Source organism: Chionomys nivalis, chromosome 22 (genome assembly GCF_950005125.1).
Source record: "Chionomys nivalis chromosome 22, mChiNiv1.1, whole genome shotgun sequence".
Classification (NCBI taxonomy): Eukaryota; Metazoa; Chordata; class Mammalia; order Rodentia; family Cricetidae; genus Chionomys; species Chionomys nivalis.
The window spans coordinates 53,599,613-53,617,037 of record NC_080107.1 but is presented as its reverse complement, the minus strand read 5'-3'; the positions used below and the strand labels follow the sequence as shown (position 1 = coordinate 53,617,037).

The window sequence follows — 17,425 nt, the reverse complement described above, 5'->3', positions numbered from 1 at the left end:
CCTTCAAAGAATTAGATAAGCATTCAGTTAAAGGCTGGCAAATGAAGGGATTATACCACCGAATTTTTCTTCATGGTTCCAAGATAGAAAACAAAACAATTGCTGCTGGTTTAATTCTAAATGACAACAGGGTCCTCTAGAGGAATAGAACTTATAGAATGAATATCCATAGAAAGGGAATTCATTAAGTGGTTTACAGGCTATGGTCCAGCTAATCCAACAATGGCTGTCCACCAACAGGCCGTCCAAAGAATCCGATAGTTGTTCAATCCATGAGGCTGGATGTCTCAGTTGGTCTTCAGTATATGCCGGAATCTGGAAGAAGTTGGCTTTAATGCCACTGAAAGAATGGGCCTGCTAGTGAGGACAAGAGCAAGCAAAGAAGAGAGAGCAAGCTTCCTTCTTCTGTGTCCTTTATATAGACTGTCAACAAAGGTGTAGCTCACATTAATGGTGGATCTTCCTGCCTCAAACAATCTGGATTAAAAGTGTATCTTCCCACCTCAGAGATCTGGATTAGAAGTGGGACCCTACTTTAAAAGACTTAATGAAGAAAAAGTGTCTCACACGTATGCCCAGTCATTTGAGTTTTTGTTGACAACCAAGAATAGCCATTATAAGACTACCCCTTATTAACTTGACTCATAATCATATTTCCTTATGTCATGTTTAATTTCCAACCAAAAACAATAATCATAATTATGCCTAATATGATATAATTATCCTTTCTAGAACCACAAATGCATTATAAACTTAGAATAGGTGGCAATGTCCCTTGAGGGACATTCTTTTAGTATCTCAAACTTAAATATGATAACCACTGGTAGTCTCTTAATTGATGCTACATTACATGATAAAGAAATAGAAGAAAGAAAATACAAATATCTGTACAAACACATTATTAACAAAATACGACAGAAATGCTCATAACAAGTATGATCCCTTTCTGCTATGGATCAAGTGGCCTTAGTTGGTATTTACAACTGGCCTTCTCTACTATCTATTCTATATTCCCTCTACTCTCAGCAAGCACCTTAGTAGGTCTTCGCTCTTTTCCTAAAGGAGTGACTCCTACCTTCATTCCTGAAGGGTCTGTGCCCTTTATCATCTTAGATGGATTAGGTTGTTGTAGTTTTGCATTGACTTTAATCACAGGATATGGTAACACCAAGAGAAGCTCTAAAGCATCTCCTGCACTCCAGACATAATCTCCTTTACCTCCATTATGCAGAAGCAATACAATTTCCTTCAGTAATCTGAATCAATCACTAACCTCCTAACACTGTTATTCCTTTCTTAAGCCTTTTGGCTTAATGGTATCAGAAGCCCAAAGAGACCAAAGGGAAATCTGACCTTCCAGTTCAATGGAATGTTTCTTGTATCTCTTGGTGGGAGCACTCCCTCCTCTAGAACCAAAACTTGTGGGCCAGGAGAACTTAAGGCCACACGAACAAGAAGCAACAATTTTCTTACTGGAACTGGCACAGGAACTACTCACTGCCTTTCTCACCCCGATCTTGGACCCAATGATTCTGGCAATGAGAAAGACGGGTGCAAAGCCTTGTGAGAACCCTGCCCCAGACCTTCAGGCTGCTGTCATATAACTGGTGCTGTAACTGTGTCGTAAAAGGCCAGCTGTTGGGAGCTGGAGAGCTGGCTCAGAGATTAAGAGCACTGACTATTCTGCCAGGGAATCTGGGTTCGATTCCCAACACTCACATGGTGCCTCAACAGTGTCTGTAACTCCAGTTCCAGAGACTCCAATACCTCTTCTGGCCTTTTGGGCACTGTCTACACATGTGATAAACAGACAGACATACATGCAGGCCAAACACTTATACACTTAAAAATAATAATAAATTAAAAGGCCAGCTGTTTTAGGATGGTGGGAACATGGTAAGACCAGTGGATTCCATGATCCTGTGCCCACTGTCACGCTTCTCTGCTGTGAAGTTGAGTTCCTTGCTTAGAAATAAATAATACTGTGTAGAATACCATGAGAGTGGATAAGGCATTCTGTAAGTCCACAAGTAGTAGTTTGTTGAGAAAAATTATGTGCAATAAAAATCCATAACCAGAACAAGTATCTACTCCAGTAAGGACAAAGTACTGTCTTTTCTACTGAGGAAGTGGTCCAATGTGTCAACCTGCTACCAGGTTGCTGGCTGGTCACCCCATAAAATGGTGCCATATCTAGGGCTCAATGTTGGTCTCTGTTGGTAGATCTAGCACTCAACAGAAGCTATAGCCAGGTCAGTCTTGGTGAATGGTCCATGTTTTCAAGCCCATGCATAACCCCATCTCTGCCACCATGGCCACTTTATTCATGAGCCCATTGAGCAATGACAGGGATGGCTGGTAAAGAGGCTGACTATGCAGAGAATGGGTGATCCTATCTACTTGACTACTGAATTCTTCCTCATCTGAAGTCACATTTTGATGAGCATTTACATGGGACACAAGTATGTGGTGTCCTCTACCCATTTATAGAACTAACCACATACTTCTTCCTCGGATGTCTTTCTCACCAATTTTCCAGTCATGTTCTTTCCAAGATTCTGACCATTCAGTTCATCCATTGACTACAGTCCATTAAACAGTGAACAATTATAATCTTCCTATTTATCCTTTCAAATAAAAATATGACCATGTGTACTGCCTGAAGTTCTGTCCATTGTGAAGATTTCTCTTTGCTAGTATCTTTCAGGATTGTCCCAGAAAGGAGTCACAATGCTGCAGATGTACAACTCTGGGTGGTGCCTGCATAACATACATAACCATCAGTAAACCTGGCCCTAGTCTTCTCTTCTTCGGTCAACTGATCTTAGAGAAGACCCCATGAGGTTACAGGAGCATGCTTAGCAGCAGACAGCATTGTAGTGGGAGTAGGAACCATGGGCATTTGGACAACTTCTTCACATAACTTTCCTGTGCCTACAGGACATGCATGGGCCCAATCTCATACATAAAATTTCCATTTGATGATAGACTGCTATTGTGTAGGTCCTACTTTATGACTTGGTGGTTCAGATAATACCCAGCTCATAGTGGGCAACTCAGGTCACACGGTTACTTGGTAGCCCATTGTCAAACATTCAGTTTCCATTAAAGCCCAAGAGCAAGCCAAAAGCTGTCCCTCAAGGGGAGAACAGCTGTCTGCAGATGATGGTATAGCTATGTTCCAAAATCCCAAAGGTCTCTTCTGTGATTCACCTATGGGGCCCTGACAAAGACTCCAAACAGCATCCCTAGCTACCACTGACACCTTAAGTAACATTGGGTCTGCTGGATTAAATGGTCCAAGCAGTAGACCAGCCTGCACAGCAGCCTGTATCTGTTGAAGGGCTGTCAACTGTTTCAAGCCCTACACAAAGTTAGCAGCTTTTTATATACCAAGTTACTTGGTGTATGGGTCAGAGTAACACCCAAGCGAGGAATGTGCTGTCTCCAGAATCTACTAAATGTTGTGCTTCTTTCTTCGAGGTAAGAAGAGCCAGATACAATAACTTATCCTTCACCTTACAAGGAATATTTCCTTATATGCCACACTCCACTGTACACCTATGAATTTCCCTGAGGTCCTTGAATTTTGGTTGGATTTATTTCCCATTCTTTGATGTGCAAATATGTTACCAACAAGTCCAAAGTAGTTGCTACCTTCTCACTTGGTTGAATCAGCATAATGTTGTCAAGATAGGGGGTGCACCAAAGTGGTATTTTGTGGAAGCGAGACAATCAAGATCCCTTCTAACTTAGTTATGACACAGAGCAGGAGAGTTAATCTGTAAAAGCTAGATCAATAGCTGTATACCATACACCAGGAGATGTGTTAATCTGCTCAAGTAAGCATACCACATCTGGTACAGCAGCTGCAATTGGAGTCACTACTTGATGGAGTTCTTGGTAGTAAACTGTCATTCTTCATGACCCATCTGACTTCTGCACTGGACAGGCAGGAGAGGTAAAGGGAGATGTAGTGGTAACCACCACCCCTGCATCTTTATGTCCTTGATGGTGGTACTAATTTCTGCAATTGCTCCAGGGATGTGAAACTGTTTTTGATTTAGTATTTTCCCTGGCAGAGGCAACTCTAAAGTCTTTCATTGGCCTCTCCAACCATAGTAGCCCTCACTCTGGAGGTCAGGGAACCAATGTGAGAATTCTGCCAACTTCTAAATATATCGCTATCACAGTTACTTTCTGGGACTGGGAAAATAAGTACATAGTGAGTTCAGAAACCTACTGAATCTACTGTGAGTAGAACATCAGCCAAAACTCCATAAGCTCTTACTTTCATTGGAGGGCCACAGTGTTTCTTGGGATATTCTGGAACCAGTGCTAATTCAGTATCCAAAAAAACCCTAGAAAATCTGATTTTTTTTTCCTTTCCCCCAGTGTATGGTTACCCTTATAAAAAAGGCCGTCGGTCTCTCTGGAGAAGAACTGTAGAAAGGCTAACAGTCAAACTCTTCAGGGGAAACTGGCCATCCCTTCATTCACGGGGTTCTGGGTCTACAAACTGGATCAAGTCTGGAAATTCATTCATAGGCCAAGATTCCTGTTTGTCATGATCCAACAGAGCCTTTTATATGTGTGATATTTTTTCCACTTACATAAACAAAAAAATCAATAAGCTTCTTATCTATTTCATGCCTGGAAATATGTCCATATAAATTATGCCACCATAAAATCCATTGTGCCTTTGCTGACCATTACAGGTCAGGCCTTTATGAACACTGCTTTGTCTATGCTGCCCATTGCAATACCTATGATCACCTTGCCTGTGGCAATTCACTACTGCAACCTGGCCCCTGCTACTTTGGGGTCCAATTAAACCCATTACATTTAATTAATCCAACTGAGCAGCAGCATCTCCAACCTTAAGGCCTGGCACATGGGAAAGGGTGACAATAAAACTCTTCAAATGTGCTGGTGCCCCTCTCATAATTTTACATTAGTAAAGGGCATGTCTTCTGGGCCTTCCCTTTCCAGAGTGGACCCACTCTGGCTTTCCTTAGTCTTAAAATCCTCTCATTAACAATAAGCCAAGGGACATTAGACATCTCTAACTCCTTTTGATTAGCCCATCTTTTGACAAATGTTTCAGCCAAACATTCAGACTTTTGACATCCTATTTTTTTTAACTAAGCAAGCTTTCATATTAAACCTAAAATCTATATTCAGCCTGATCTAGTTTTATATTCCCTTCATCATTACCTCATACCCTTAAAGTCCATTCCCAAATATATTTCCCAGATTTCTGCTTGAATCAATTCACAAACTCATTAAGCTCTTTACAAGTGTTGCATACCGCCTCATGGACAACACTTTCTACCTCCCCTCTTGGAACCTGCTCAGCCTCAAGTCTGCTTACAGGTCTAGAGCAGTGGTCCTCAACCTTCCTAATACTTTGACCCTTTAATATAGTTCCTCCCATTGCGGCAGACCCCAAACATAAAATTATTTTTATTGCTACTTCTTAAGTGTACTTTTGTTATGAATCAGAATGTAAATATTCCTAGAGACAGATGTTTGTCAAAGGGGTAGCAACCCATAGGTTGAGAACCACGAGTCTAGAGTAAACTATTGGTGGGCCCTGAAGGACATCAGTATTGTCTTGCCTGGCATCTTCTTCAGAGAACGTCACTGCTGGTTTAGCAGATGATGAAGGATTAATTTCTTGAGTCAAGGGTGGAAAAGGAAATATTTCAGAGGGTGGGAGTGGGAGTACATCTTTTGCTAATGGTGAAAAGACCACTTCCTCAGATGAGACAAGCTCTTGAGAATCTGAGGGTTCAAAGTTCTCAGCTCATTAGGGTCCTTTTATGTATCTCCAGCCCAAGTTACAGGATCCCATTCTTTACCAATTAATACCCTTACTTTAACTACCTACACCCTCCAAGGCTGGGACTTGAATTTTCACTCTAATTCAGCAAACCTTATAATGAGGGCTTTGGTTTGATTTTCTGCTGGAGAAAGATCCTTTCCTAGAGCACACACAGAAAACTTTAGACTGTTTATTCAAATTTGGAGCCAATTTTATCACCAACTTGATTGTTATCTTTCACCATATTCAGAGATGTTAGAAGTCAGTTAATTTTTATCACTGAGCTTGTTCTTTTGCTTTGTTAATTTATCTAGAGATGCTAAGAACAACCAACCAGCAGCATCATTGAACTTATTCTTTCACAAATTATCTTAAGTTTTATTTACAGAGTCAACTCTATTGCCTCTCACAATTGGTGAATCAGAAAAATCAAATGCATTCATCTCCTTAAGTTTGTAAAAGAGTTTATATCATTGGTTTTCAGTACTCTCCAAGCTCCTAGGAGAGGTTTCAGTAACTGTAGATATAGGCAAATTGGAAAGTCTATTTCAAATACTTTAAAAATTCATCCTTATACTTCTGTTGCTCTAGAACCATAGTCCTGGTACCACAATCTGTATTGTACAGGGTTCTCTAGAAAAACAGAATGTAAGGAGTGAATTTATACATAATAGAAAGGGGATTTGTTAGAATGGCTTACAAGCTGTGGTCCAGCTAGTCCAACATTGGCTGTCTACCAACAGCAGGTCTAAGAATCCAGTAGTTGTTCTGTCCACGAGGCTGCATGTCTCACCTGGTCTTCAAATATGTGCCAGAATCCTTTAGAAGTAGGCTCTATCCAAAACCACAGAGAAACCCTGTCTCGAAAAACCAAGAGAGAGAGAGAGAGAGAGAGAGAGAGAGAGAGAGAGAGAGAGAGAGAGAGAGAGAGAGAGAAGTAGGCTCTAAGGCCAGGGAAGAATCCTGTAGAAGTAGGCTCTAAGGCCAGGGAAGAATCCTGTAGAAGTAGGCTCTAAGGCCAGGGAAGAATCCTGTAGAAGTAGGCTCTAAGCCCAGGGAAGAATCCTGTAGAAGTAGGTTCTAAGGCCAGGGGAGGAGTAAACAGTGGGGTAAATAGACAAAGAGAGCTTCCTTTATCTGAGCTTTTCAGCAGAAGATGTGGCCAGATCAAAATTGTGTCTTTTCATCTTAAAAATAGGATTAAAAGTGTCTCTTCCTACCCCAAATGATTTAATTAAGAATCCCTCAAAGGTATGTCTAGCCATTTGGGAGTTATTTTCAGATGTAGTCAAGCTGACAACTACTAGCCACCACACTTGTCTTCTCACAGACACAAAATCCCTGCTGAACTTATAAAATTGAACAGTAGAAACAAAGGAGTATGAATTTATTTATATACTTATTTGTTCATTTTTGGTGGTAGGGCTGGGGATCAAACATAGAGCCTATGCATTTAGGCAAGCCCTGCAACACTAAGCTACACAGCCCATTAAATTCACATTTTTAAATAAGTGGTTTCTCATTCCCAGAAATTTGCTAATGAATATTATAGTGCCAGAGTGCTTGGATGTGCACACAAAAACACACACATGTAAACACACACACAGATTCCAAACTGAAAAGAAAAAAACATAACTCCCCAATATATAAGGAATAAACCTTTCATTTGCTTGTTTTTGTTTTGATACAAGGTCTCACTATGTAGCCTTGGCTGGTCTGGAGCTCAGGATGTATACCAGGCTGACCTCAAACTCAGAGATCTACCTGCTTCTGCTGAGATCAAGGTGTGCACCACCACAACCAACCCTGGACAATCCTTTCTACCAAACTCAGCCACCAGGACTAAGCTCTCACTCCTTCAAATGTACAATGCAGATATACAGTATCTTGGTCAAGGCTGAAATACAACAGCTGGGAATGGAAGAGAAAATGATGTCCTCTAAATAAAAAATAAAATCAAAATTAAAGATAAATAAAGAGAAAGATGTATGCCCGGTCAGAAGTAAACAACCACTACTACCCAAGTCTAGCTTCTGAGCAGACAGTACACAGCTGCACACAGTCACTGCTCCAAAGCGTCCGCACCACCCCTCCTGGGGCTCTGTGCAGCAGGCATCTGGTGCCCAATCCAGAAATGCTAAGCTTGGTGATGAGGGGAGTTGACCTCATCAGCTAGGAAGGAAAATGCTAAGATCTGTGTTAGAAAAAATGCAGAACTGTGGTCCACACTGACAAGAGCAAAGGAACTTCATCAGCTGGGCTCTTTTCTCCTAGTATGGCTTTGGGGAGTGAGTTATGTTGGGAAGGTCTTTTACTGACTGAGATGATGAACAAAGTGCAGAGACTATTAGAGCAGAGAACCATTCTTTCTGGACTCTACAGTGGGCCTGGGCTTTTACCCCTGGCCAGGCCCAAACACAGGGGCCCGGGTTTTGTCATGGGCACCTCCCTGCTCCCTGCACTGGTTGCTCCACAGCAGATAGAGAAAGGAGGCAGGCCCCCCAACACCTACTTAAGACAGGCAGATGGAGAAGAGAGTGTGTGGGATGCCTTTTACCTCCCCCTCAGGAGGCGCCCAGCAGGAGGCCAGAAAGCCAACAGCTCCAAAATCGGATTTCCACACATCCTCCCACCCCAGAATGTCTTACCCCTCTGGCAGGAGGAAACAGAGCATTAAGCAAGTATGGCTCTGGTGTGCAAGGGGATTTCGGCAGTCCTAAAGATATCTTCTCACACTTATGTACTTTTCTGGAACTTCCACAAGGGCAGCCAGGTTAGGAAGTTATTCAGACATTGACTCAAAGAGGGCAAGGCTGCTACTCCAAGGAGCATACAATCAGCGTCTGTAGGCTGTCCTGAACTAGACACATACTTTATTAATAATGTTACATACACAAAATGTCCACAGGGAAGCCTAACAGACTAATTTCTGACAGCTCCAGATAACAGCAGGAGGGACTGAAGCCCTGCTGACTCTCCAGTTTCCGCATACCACTCAGGAGCATTGGGGGCCTTCCCACCCAAGGGATGTGATGCAAATAAATAAATACGATTATCTGCAGGACTTCAAGTGCAAGAACAACACCGCAAAGTCCTTCTCCTCAAGATCAGTGACTTGTGGGGAACAGATAGGACACCAAAACAACAGCTGGAAAACTTAATTACAGAAGGATTGTGCAAAAGCTGACAACTGAAGCCCTTCTCTCTTACCTTAAGATACAGAAGCAGCTCTTGGCCCCTGAAGATAAGCGGCAGAACCCAAATCTCTGTTTGCTGTCAATGTCAGTGAGCACGAAAGTGAAGTGCTGGCCAACTTGGCTAACTGTGAGGCTGCAGTGAAGACAGAACAAAGGGAGAAATGAATGTGTGCTAAGTTTCCAGATAATGTATCTAATCGCCACAAGTCATTGAACCTGCTACATTTCCTTTGTAAACCTTTATAAATGAGCTTAGGATTTACATACTTCAAGGGAGCAGACAAGAAAGTAAGGGAAATGAAAGGGAGGGAAGACAGGAGGAAGCAAGGACAGGGGAGGGGGGGAAGAAGGAAATGGAGAGGAAAGAGGAAGGAGAGGAAGAAAAGGAGAGAAAGGAGCCAATTCTAATGACTGAGAAATCAAAACTATCAACAATTTCCAACGCCCCTGACTGAGGTTGGGCTTCAGGTAGTTTGGTCAATGGGCCATAGAAGCACTGTATACTTCTAGTGTATAAAGGAAGAAAGCACAACAAGGTGAGCGGCAAAAGCCTGTTTCTTAATCATCTCTGTGACTCCAATGACCACAACACCAGCTCACTGTCATCAATGGCGTTCAATTTCTACCACGCACCAGCTACAGCTATTCAAATACCTAATGGCACCATTTCATTTGTTCTCACAATAATTTTGGAATTTCAGAAATGTTCCCATTTTACAGAAAGGACACTCAAGAGTAGCTAGGGAACTCACTCAGATTCAGTGAGTGCCATGAGAACAATGGAAAGAAAAAGGGGCAGGGCTATGAATTCCTAAATCTTTGATACTTTCTGAACTTTGAAGAACATATTTACTATCTTAGAGGGCAGGAATGCCAAAATGTTAAGCTTGTTCAAGGAACTAAAAATAAAAGCAATGTTTCAAGTGATTAAAAAGCCAAAAACCCTTGTATTAGTACAAAATAAACTAACTACACATAAAAGTAATACAGAGTAGAAATTGTCTAATAAATAATTTTAAAGCATATTAAAAGCATATTAATAACCAGATTAATCTAAAACTCTTAAAAGTTACAAAATGTTTCAATATGCACAATTTTTATTAGTTTACCAGTTATCCTATATCTCACACTTTTAAAAATGTAAACATTTAAAATTCTAATATGTAAGTTTACACTAACATAATGTTTAGAATTTGATAGTGAATTAACCCAAGGAATTCAACAATGCGTATGTATCATTTACTGTATTTCATAAAGTATGCTTGAGTTGATAAGATACTGACTTGCTAAAATAGTCAAACTGATGTTAAGGTTCCAATTGTCAGTAAAAATGAAAAATTATTCTTAACAATCCTTTGCCAAAGGCAGAATTTTATTGTCTTTGGGTAGGCTATGAATTAAAATTTCAAATACAGAATAGACTTTCTTTCTAATGTTCCCTTATACAAATCACAAAAGAAAAGTAAAATTAAACAGATTTTCAAGGTATCCCAGCACAAAGGTCAAGGACCTTGCCTAGTTATATTTAAGGAAACAATTCTATCCCTTGGAGAGTGCTTCAAGCACAGGAAAATGGCTCCAAAAAACAAGGAAGTGTTCCACTCTCCTTATTTAACTAGGAAGGTGAACAAAAACAAAGCGGCAATTTCAAAATAATGTGGTAATAAAGCAGGTGCAAGAAATGCTATCTCCCACCTTACAGCCAGGGGAAGGAGAACATTTCCATAAAAGTTATAGAGCTGTCAAGGGGACACCAAATGCTGCCTTCTTATGGCTGTTATGTTTTATCTATAAAGCTTGGACACTGTGTTACTATGGTGATTTAATACTATGTTTTAAAGGGGGATTATATGATTAATTTTAACAAGATTGAAAACTGAAGATGTGTGAGAAACAGGATTCCAGCTCACATAATTAAAGTGATCCAGGAGAAAAGTGTGCCTTAGTGGGGGAGGAGAAGTCTGTTTTTATTAAAATACTTAAAGCAACAGGTTTTCTAAATCCAAGACACAATAAGGTCACGCTTCTGTGAGATGTTACTATGTGATCCAACTGAATGTGATTCATTATTTTGCTTTGGGTTTGACTTTAGTCTTCAAATGTGCAAAATGAAAACTAAAGATAGGGCTGGACGAATCCTAAGAAGGATCCGGTATGACAATGGCTTGACCTGCAGCGTGACTGCCATCAATGTCCAATTCCTCACACTATCACTAAAAATTATTTTTTTTAGAAAAGCATGCATAACTACAGTTGAAGCTCAAAAAAAAAAAAAAAGACTCTTTGCTCACTGGCTTGGTGCAAAGCACAGCTCAACATGGCTCTTAGCAAGTTTCTTAAAACTAGTTTTCAGAGCTTCAATTTCTTCACATGGAATAATTAAAAGAAGCTATCACTCAACCCCAAGTATGCTTTGGAAACCAGTGGGATAAACATTTATTTTTAAAAGGCCAGTCTTTAGTAGGAATAAATAATAAAAGGTGGGAGACAAGCTGCTACCAACTTACTGAAGATAAAATTCACAGAAAGGTTATAATTTAGAGTCTGCCTGACCAACACAGCTTCCTGACACCTGAGCACAGGTAGTTATTTTGCCTCATTTCTTTCTTTCTATAAGAGTAGTCCTCTGGGGGACCAAGTGATTCAAGTTTGCATTAAAATGAATGATTCTTTTTGGGATGTTACAGATTAGAAGAAGACACTTATTATTCTCAATTGAGTCACCTTTTTAGTTCCTAGAGGGGTTGAAGTCAGGTCATCAAAAACACAAAAGCAGTTGACTCATTTTTTTTCTCCCCTTGGACAATGTCCAATAAACTAAGCCTGTCGGGGCAGTCAAACAGAGGTTAACTTGAAGGATTCTGAATCTCGAAGGAATGTATCACTCACTCCACTAGCTATGGGAGCTTTCACTATTTTTCATTTAAAAATGACTGGGATCTGTTTCTTCAAAAGCTACAGTTTATTTCCCTTAATATCAGCAACCATAATTCCTACAAGAATCAGCTATTTCACAATGGTTAAAGCAAAAGGAACCATAGGAATCATGTGATCTAATTTTCTTGTTTTATGGGTGGGAAAACTGAGGCTTAGGGTTTTGTTTTGGTTTTCAAACTAGGACTAGGGCAAAAATCCAAGCCAACTTCTGGTTCAATGTCCTTTCCATCCTGCCATGCTGCTCTAAACACAAGCCCAGCCCTCCCCTAGAAATCTCACCTCAGGTTAAGGAACTAAACTATGAGAAGAATGCAAATAGACTGTGCTTCTCATTAAGCTCCAGACAGCACATTTGGATATCTACAGAAATAAGCGCAGTTGACCAAGACCAGGATACTGATTACCCTTAAATACTCAGGTACAGTTGAATGAGAATACAAAACTAGGGAATAGATCAAGAACTAAGCCCATACTAACCTTCATGCTACTGTCTAAATGCTCGTCAGCTATTCAAGCTTCTCACCTTATTTTGTTTAATATTGAAGTTGCTTATAGGTTTGGTGCAAAAACACCATGAAGTTTGAGGTTTGAGTCAAGTCTTTGATAAGAAATGAGATTTTTTTACATATCAGTAAGCTTACTCATTTTGAACACTGAACTGTAACTACACAAGGTGATATAGTATGTGCTGGAAACACATGCTGAACAACAAAAACAGAGATCTCGCAACTCACATGGCTGATTACCTAATTGGATAGCAGCTTCTCAGGAATGACAACATTGATTCAAAGGATAAGATGGAATGATCACACCAGGCACAAGAAACTGATTATTTCTAGCAAAGGAAAAAGCTATGCAAAGACCACGGGGGTTTAAAGGAGTTGGGCACATGCAGGAATGAAAAGGATAACAGGAACACCTAAATAAAGCACAAGACATGAACAGTAGGACCACATGAGTTGCTACATAAAGCAAGCACCAGGCCATGCAGAATACTTCATACACAAGTCATGATAAGGTATTTGCTCTTTTGGGTGGGTATGGGGTATTTGGAGTAACGAGAGGGCACTGAACACTTCTCATCAAAAGAAAAGCATCCATCTCGATATCTAAAAGATGTCAAGTACAGCACACTAGTTAGAGAATCCACGGGAAGTCATCTGAATACGGGTGGTGCTGAACACTCCAGAAATGATGAGGTCACCCTAGGAAAAGAGTCCAGAGAGGCAAACAATCATCCAGAACTCATTCACAGAAGCACTGCTAGAGACAGCAGATGGAAAAAGAACCATTAAAGGAAAGAGAGAAGGACCAGGCAGAACAGAGGAAAGAAGGTCGCCTGTTCTGATGCATCAAGATGAGAAGGGAAAATGTCTATCTATCACTGTGAATGATAAGGAGGTGGCCTTGATAGGAACAGTTGTAGCTGAAAGACAAAAGCAAGAGAGGCTAAAAGGAGCCAAGGAATGAGCTGATGGGTACAGATAACTCTTTCAAGAACTAAAGAACCAAACATTAATTAGGTGGGAAGAGTCAGTGTTGGGTACGGCTTTGGGAAGGGAGAAGTTATTTTTAAGCCACTGAGAATGACACTGGAAAAAAAAAATAGTAAGAGACGTGCTTTGTGTGAGAATCCTAAGTCTTCTACTTACAAGCTGTGTGGTGATACACAAGTTACTGTGCCTCTCTGATCTCTTCTGTAAAATCAATCCTCACACTACAAAGTGGTTTTAAGAATTATAAATCAATAATATAAAGAATATTTAAAATCTATCACATAGGAACTACACAACAACAATGGCCATGACTGTTATAAAGTGCATGTCTGGAACTAAAACACTGTCATCCCTGCTTACTATAGCTTCCTAACAATCATCTGAAGAACTGTTTACTGCCAAATTATCCTGCCCTTGAGAGTTTGTGGCCAGCTGGGCAAAGGCCAAACTTTTATCAAACTGTATCTCCCATCCTTACGGACCAAGAACCACAAAACTTTTTTCCATGAATACACTTTGCATTTGCCGGAATCACAAGCTTCTTACCATCCCTGCTCAGTCAAATACTGAAAACAACACTCTCAGGCAGTAAGCTGCAGACTGTTAGAGACAGCATAGCCCTTATCTGCTCAAAAAAACACCAGACATTTCTAAGAAAGAACAAAGATCTGCCCCAATCTTTTCTACCTAAGCCTGATGAAGTAAATTATCAATAACCACAGAATTTAAACTTATCAAAACTGGAAGAATAGTAGAGAACGTCCCAGTTCTACAGAACGGACACAACAAGTCAAGGGGAGCACCAAAAGGAAGCCTACACGTCAACAGGTCACCACACACCCTGATGCTGTGGAAATGACATGAGCCACAGCTGAACCCATCATTTACATTAAACAAAGGACTGAAGTCTAGCATAATGAATACATGGAGCAACAACAGAAGTATGGGAAGATTTATACTGATGCACTAACTCAGACAATTCTCTATCTGTGTGGGAGCCATTTTTTTCAGGTATCTAAATTTTCTACATTTCTACAATACCTATATTATTTTCTAAGTATATTACTTTATACTGTGTTACCTAATGGCAGCAATATGATAAAGCAGAGAGAGAGAAAAAGAGGAAGGGAGGGAGGGGAAAGGGAGGAGAGGAGAGGGAAGGGGAGGAGAGAATTAGAGGTTGCAGCAAAAAAAGAGGGGCTTGAAAAGCAGTTCCCTACACACACTGGAGGCAGAACCTTGAACACATTACTGAACCTACCTGGGCTTCTGCTGCCCACATACAGAATACTGAGCACTATAGCACTATAAATTCCTACATTTCAGCATGAGGAAATAACAGTGCACAGTGCCCAGCAGATGCCAGACACAAGCTAAAGTGCCAAGTAAGATCTGAGCCCCTTTGCATCTGTGACTGCATCTAAAATCATGACATCGTGTCATTTCATTTTGTACATCTATCATTAGTGAGTACTGGTGTATTCACAGGAACTCAGTGAATCTGATTTAAGTTCTGAATAAGGCTATGCAAAGGAGGAAGAGGAAGAACAGCTTCCCGGCATCCAGTGAATCATCACAGGCATTTTGACTCACTGACACTGCTGTCAGCATCACGTGCAACAAGAGGCAATCACAGCACTGAATGGGGTGTGTCTCTCATTCACCCTGGGAAGTGCTTTCATCAATAACAGGGAACCTTTTCTGAGACAATACAGGAACTTAATGCTTACTTTACTACTTCTATCCCCTACGGATTGCAAGAACACTGGACTGAAAAGGAGTTCCTTCCCAATATTGGAACTGTGGTAATGATAGGCAGGGCCTTTACTCTTCTGTAGATCTTGACTTTTTTCTGTAAAAGGGGAAGTCTGAGGGAGATGCTGTACTCTCAGACCACAGAGGCCTCTCCCACACATTTTCAGAGACTCCTGTGGCCAGAACCCAATCTCTCACAGTACACAGCAGTCTCCCCAGTAGGATCCATCTGCTCTGGCTGAACATCTCCAGGCTCACTCAGGGTTTTCTCCTCTGCTTTGCTCTGTGTGCATATGAGGTGTTAGGTTCACTTCTCCACTTACCTACTTCTTGCTGGCCTGGCAGACAAAACACAAATCTCACCTACCATAACAAGTTCTCTCTGAGCATAGTAATCTTTAGTTACCTCCAAATCCTTTCAAACAGTGTTTAAAATGCTTTAACTGAACATCTTGATCTAAACCCGAGACCATTTCTATATTCTGCATATAACCCAACATAATGGGAGATATCCTGGGCAAATCTTTGCTTTCATACCTATTGCCTGGCCATTGCTGAATATTCATGTGTGCATGCATACTGCATTAGGGTGGGTCATTAACTAATATTAGTTTACAAAGCCAATTAAAAACACTTATCCAAAATAGATCACTACTCTAACAAGCAATCCTGTCAAAATGTTTTCTTATATATTTTGTTGAGCATTTAGCTTTATTAATTTATATAAATATCTTTTTATAACTTGTAATATAGTTCCTAATTGGCTAGAAATTCAATACATGCTAATACATAAATATAAAATTTGCACTGAAATCTCTCAACAACACCCTACAGTTCTTGCTATGTTTTAGAAGCAATAGGATAAGGAGGAGAGAAGGGATTCTCATTACAAAGACAGATCCTCTTAAAAATCAAAGCTATTCTGTTCTGAGCACCCACAAGCTACTAACACATCCTGGTACAAGGTTTTAAAACCTCTGAGTCTAAAAGCACAGCAATGGCTGATTGGCTTAAAAACAGCATGTGAGAACCAGGGAGCGCACTGATGCTAAGTGGCTGGCAGCATTCCAGAGTGCTTTAGAACTCAAAATCCTTCAGCTACCATCTCATCCCACACCATTCTTAGATTTATCCTATAGACCAGGATACTGGTGTTAACATATAGAAAAGAACTCAGTAGCATACTGCCTGCATGTATTCTAAACCACTCAAATCCTTTAGATCATGCCTCATTTGTGGATGCTAAAGATACATGATAGAATCTTCCTGAAGATGGACATTTTACACAGCTTTCTTGGACTGTTTTCTGAAATTCATTAGTCATAATTTGCTCATTTTCTAATATCTCTAACACTAAAAGTAGAATTAAAACAAACAAACAAAACAGAATGCTTTTTACAGTCCCAGTTCAATTTCCCAAGAAAACTGAAAAGAGACAACAAGAAAATGGACAAATTCATGATCATAAAAACAATGCTTCACTGGCATGAAAGCCACAGCAAACAGTTCTTACAACTAAGATAAAACTCACCTGACCTTGCCATTTTACTAACATTAATAAGTTAAAACTAAAGAAGTAAAATCAAGTTTTTAAAAAATTGCTGCTACCATGCAATGGATTATTTAACAAACAAAATAAAATAAGCCTCACAGCATTTAAGTTATCCTGGAGTTCTTATAGTCGAACCTTTCCCATAAATCACTTCCTATGATAAGAATACTAAGGGTTGTTTAGAAGTTTGTGTACGTTTTAATATTTGTGCCTATAGAAAACGCTGATTCCCCAGAAACACTACCTCTGGTCGCCTAAACCAAATGAATGTTACTATCTAGTAACATATCTTGTAAGCAGTAAAATGCTTCTAAAAAAGGTAGGTTCATATCTGTTTAAATTTGAAGTTGAAACCAAGGGAAAACAAACCACAAGGCCAGGTGTTCATGTATCACTTGTTTAAGCCAAATATATTAATACTTAAATACAAATCCAACAGTATTGAATTAAACACCAACCATTCTTAATCATTGTTTAAGTCTGGTAGCCAAAATAAAAAATGTCATGCCTGCCAGGTGGTAGTGGTAGATGCCTTTAATCCCAGCACTCGGGAGGCAGAGAAAGGGAGATCTCTGTGAGTTCAAAGGAACAAGAGCTAGTTCCAGGACAGACTCCAAAGCTACAGAGAAACCCTGTCTCAAAAAACAAACAAACAAAACAA

The 17,425-nt window shown here is 40.2% G+C and overlaps 1 protein-coding gene across 5 annotated transcripts in view; it reads right to left on the bottom strand.

Moving 5' to 3' along the window:
* Dennd1a (DENN domain containing 1A) overlaps positions 1-17,425 on the bottom strand; it is a 555,957-nt gene that overhangs the window by 350,977 nt on the left and 187,555 nt on the right. For 4 of the 5 annotated variants that reach the window (XM_057754484.1, XM_057754482.1, XM_057754483.1 and 1 more), the window contains one exon: positions 9,038-9,157. The exons of the other annotated variant lie outside the window; for it this stretch is intronic. In XM_057754484.1, coding sequence (XP_057610467.1) covers positions 9,038-9,157 — 120 coding nt within the window. The remainder of the gene's footprint in view (positions 1-9,037; positions 9,158-17,425) is intronic. 5 annotated transcript variants of the gene reach the window in all.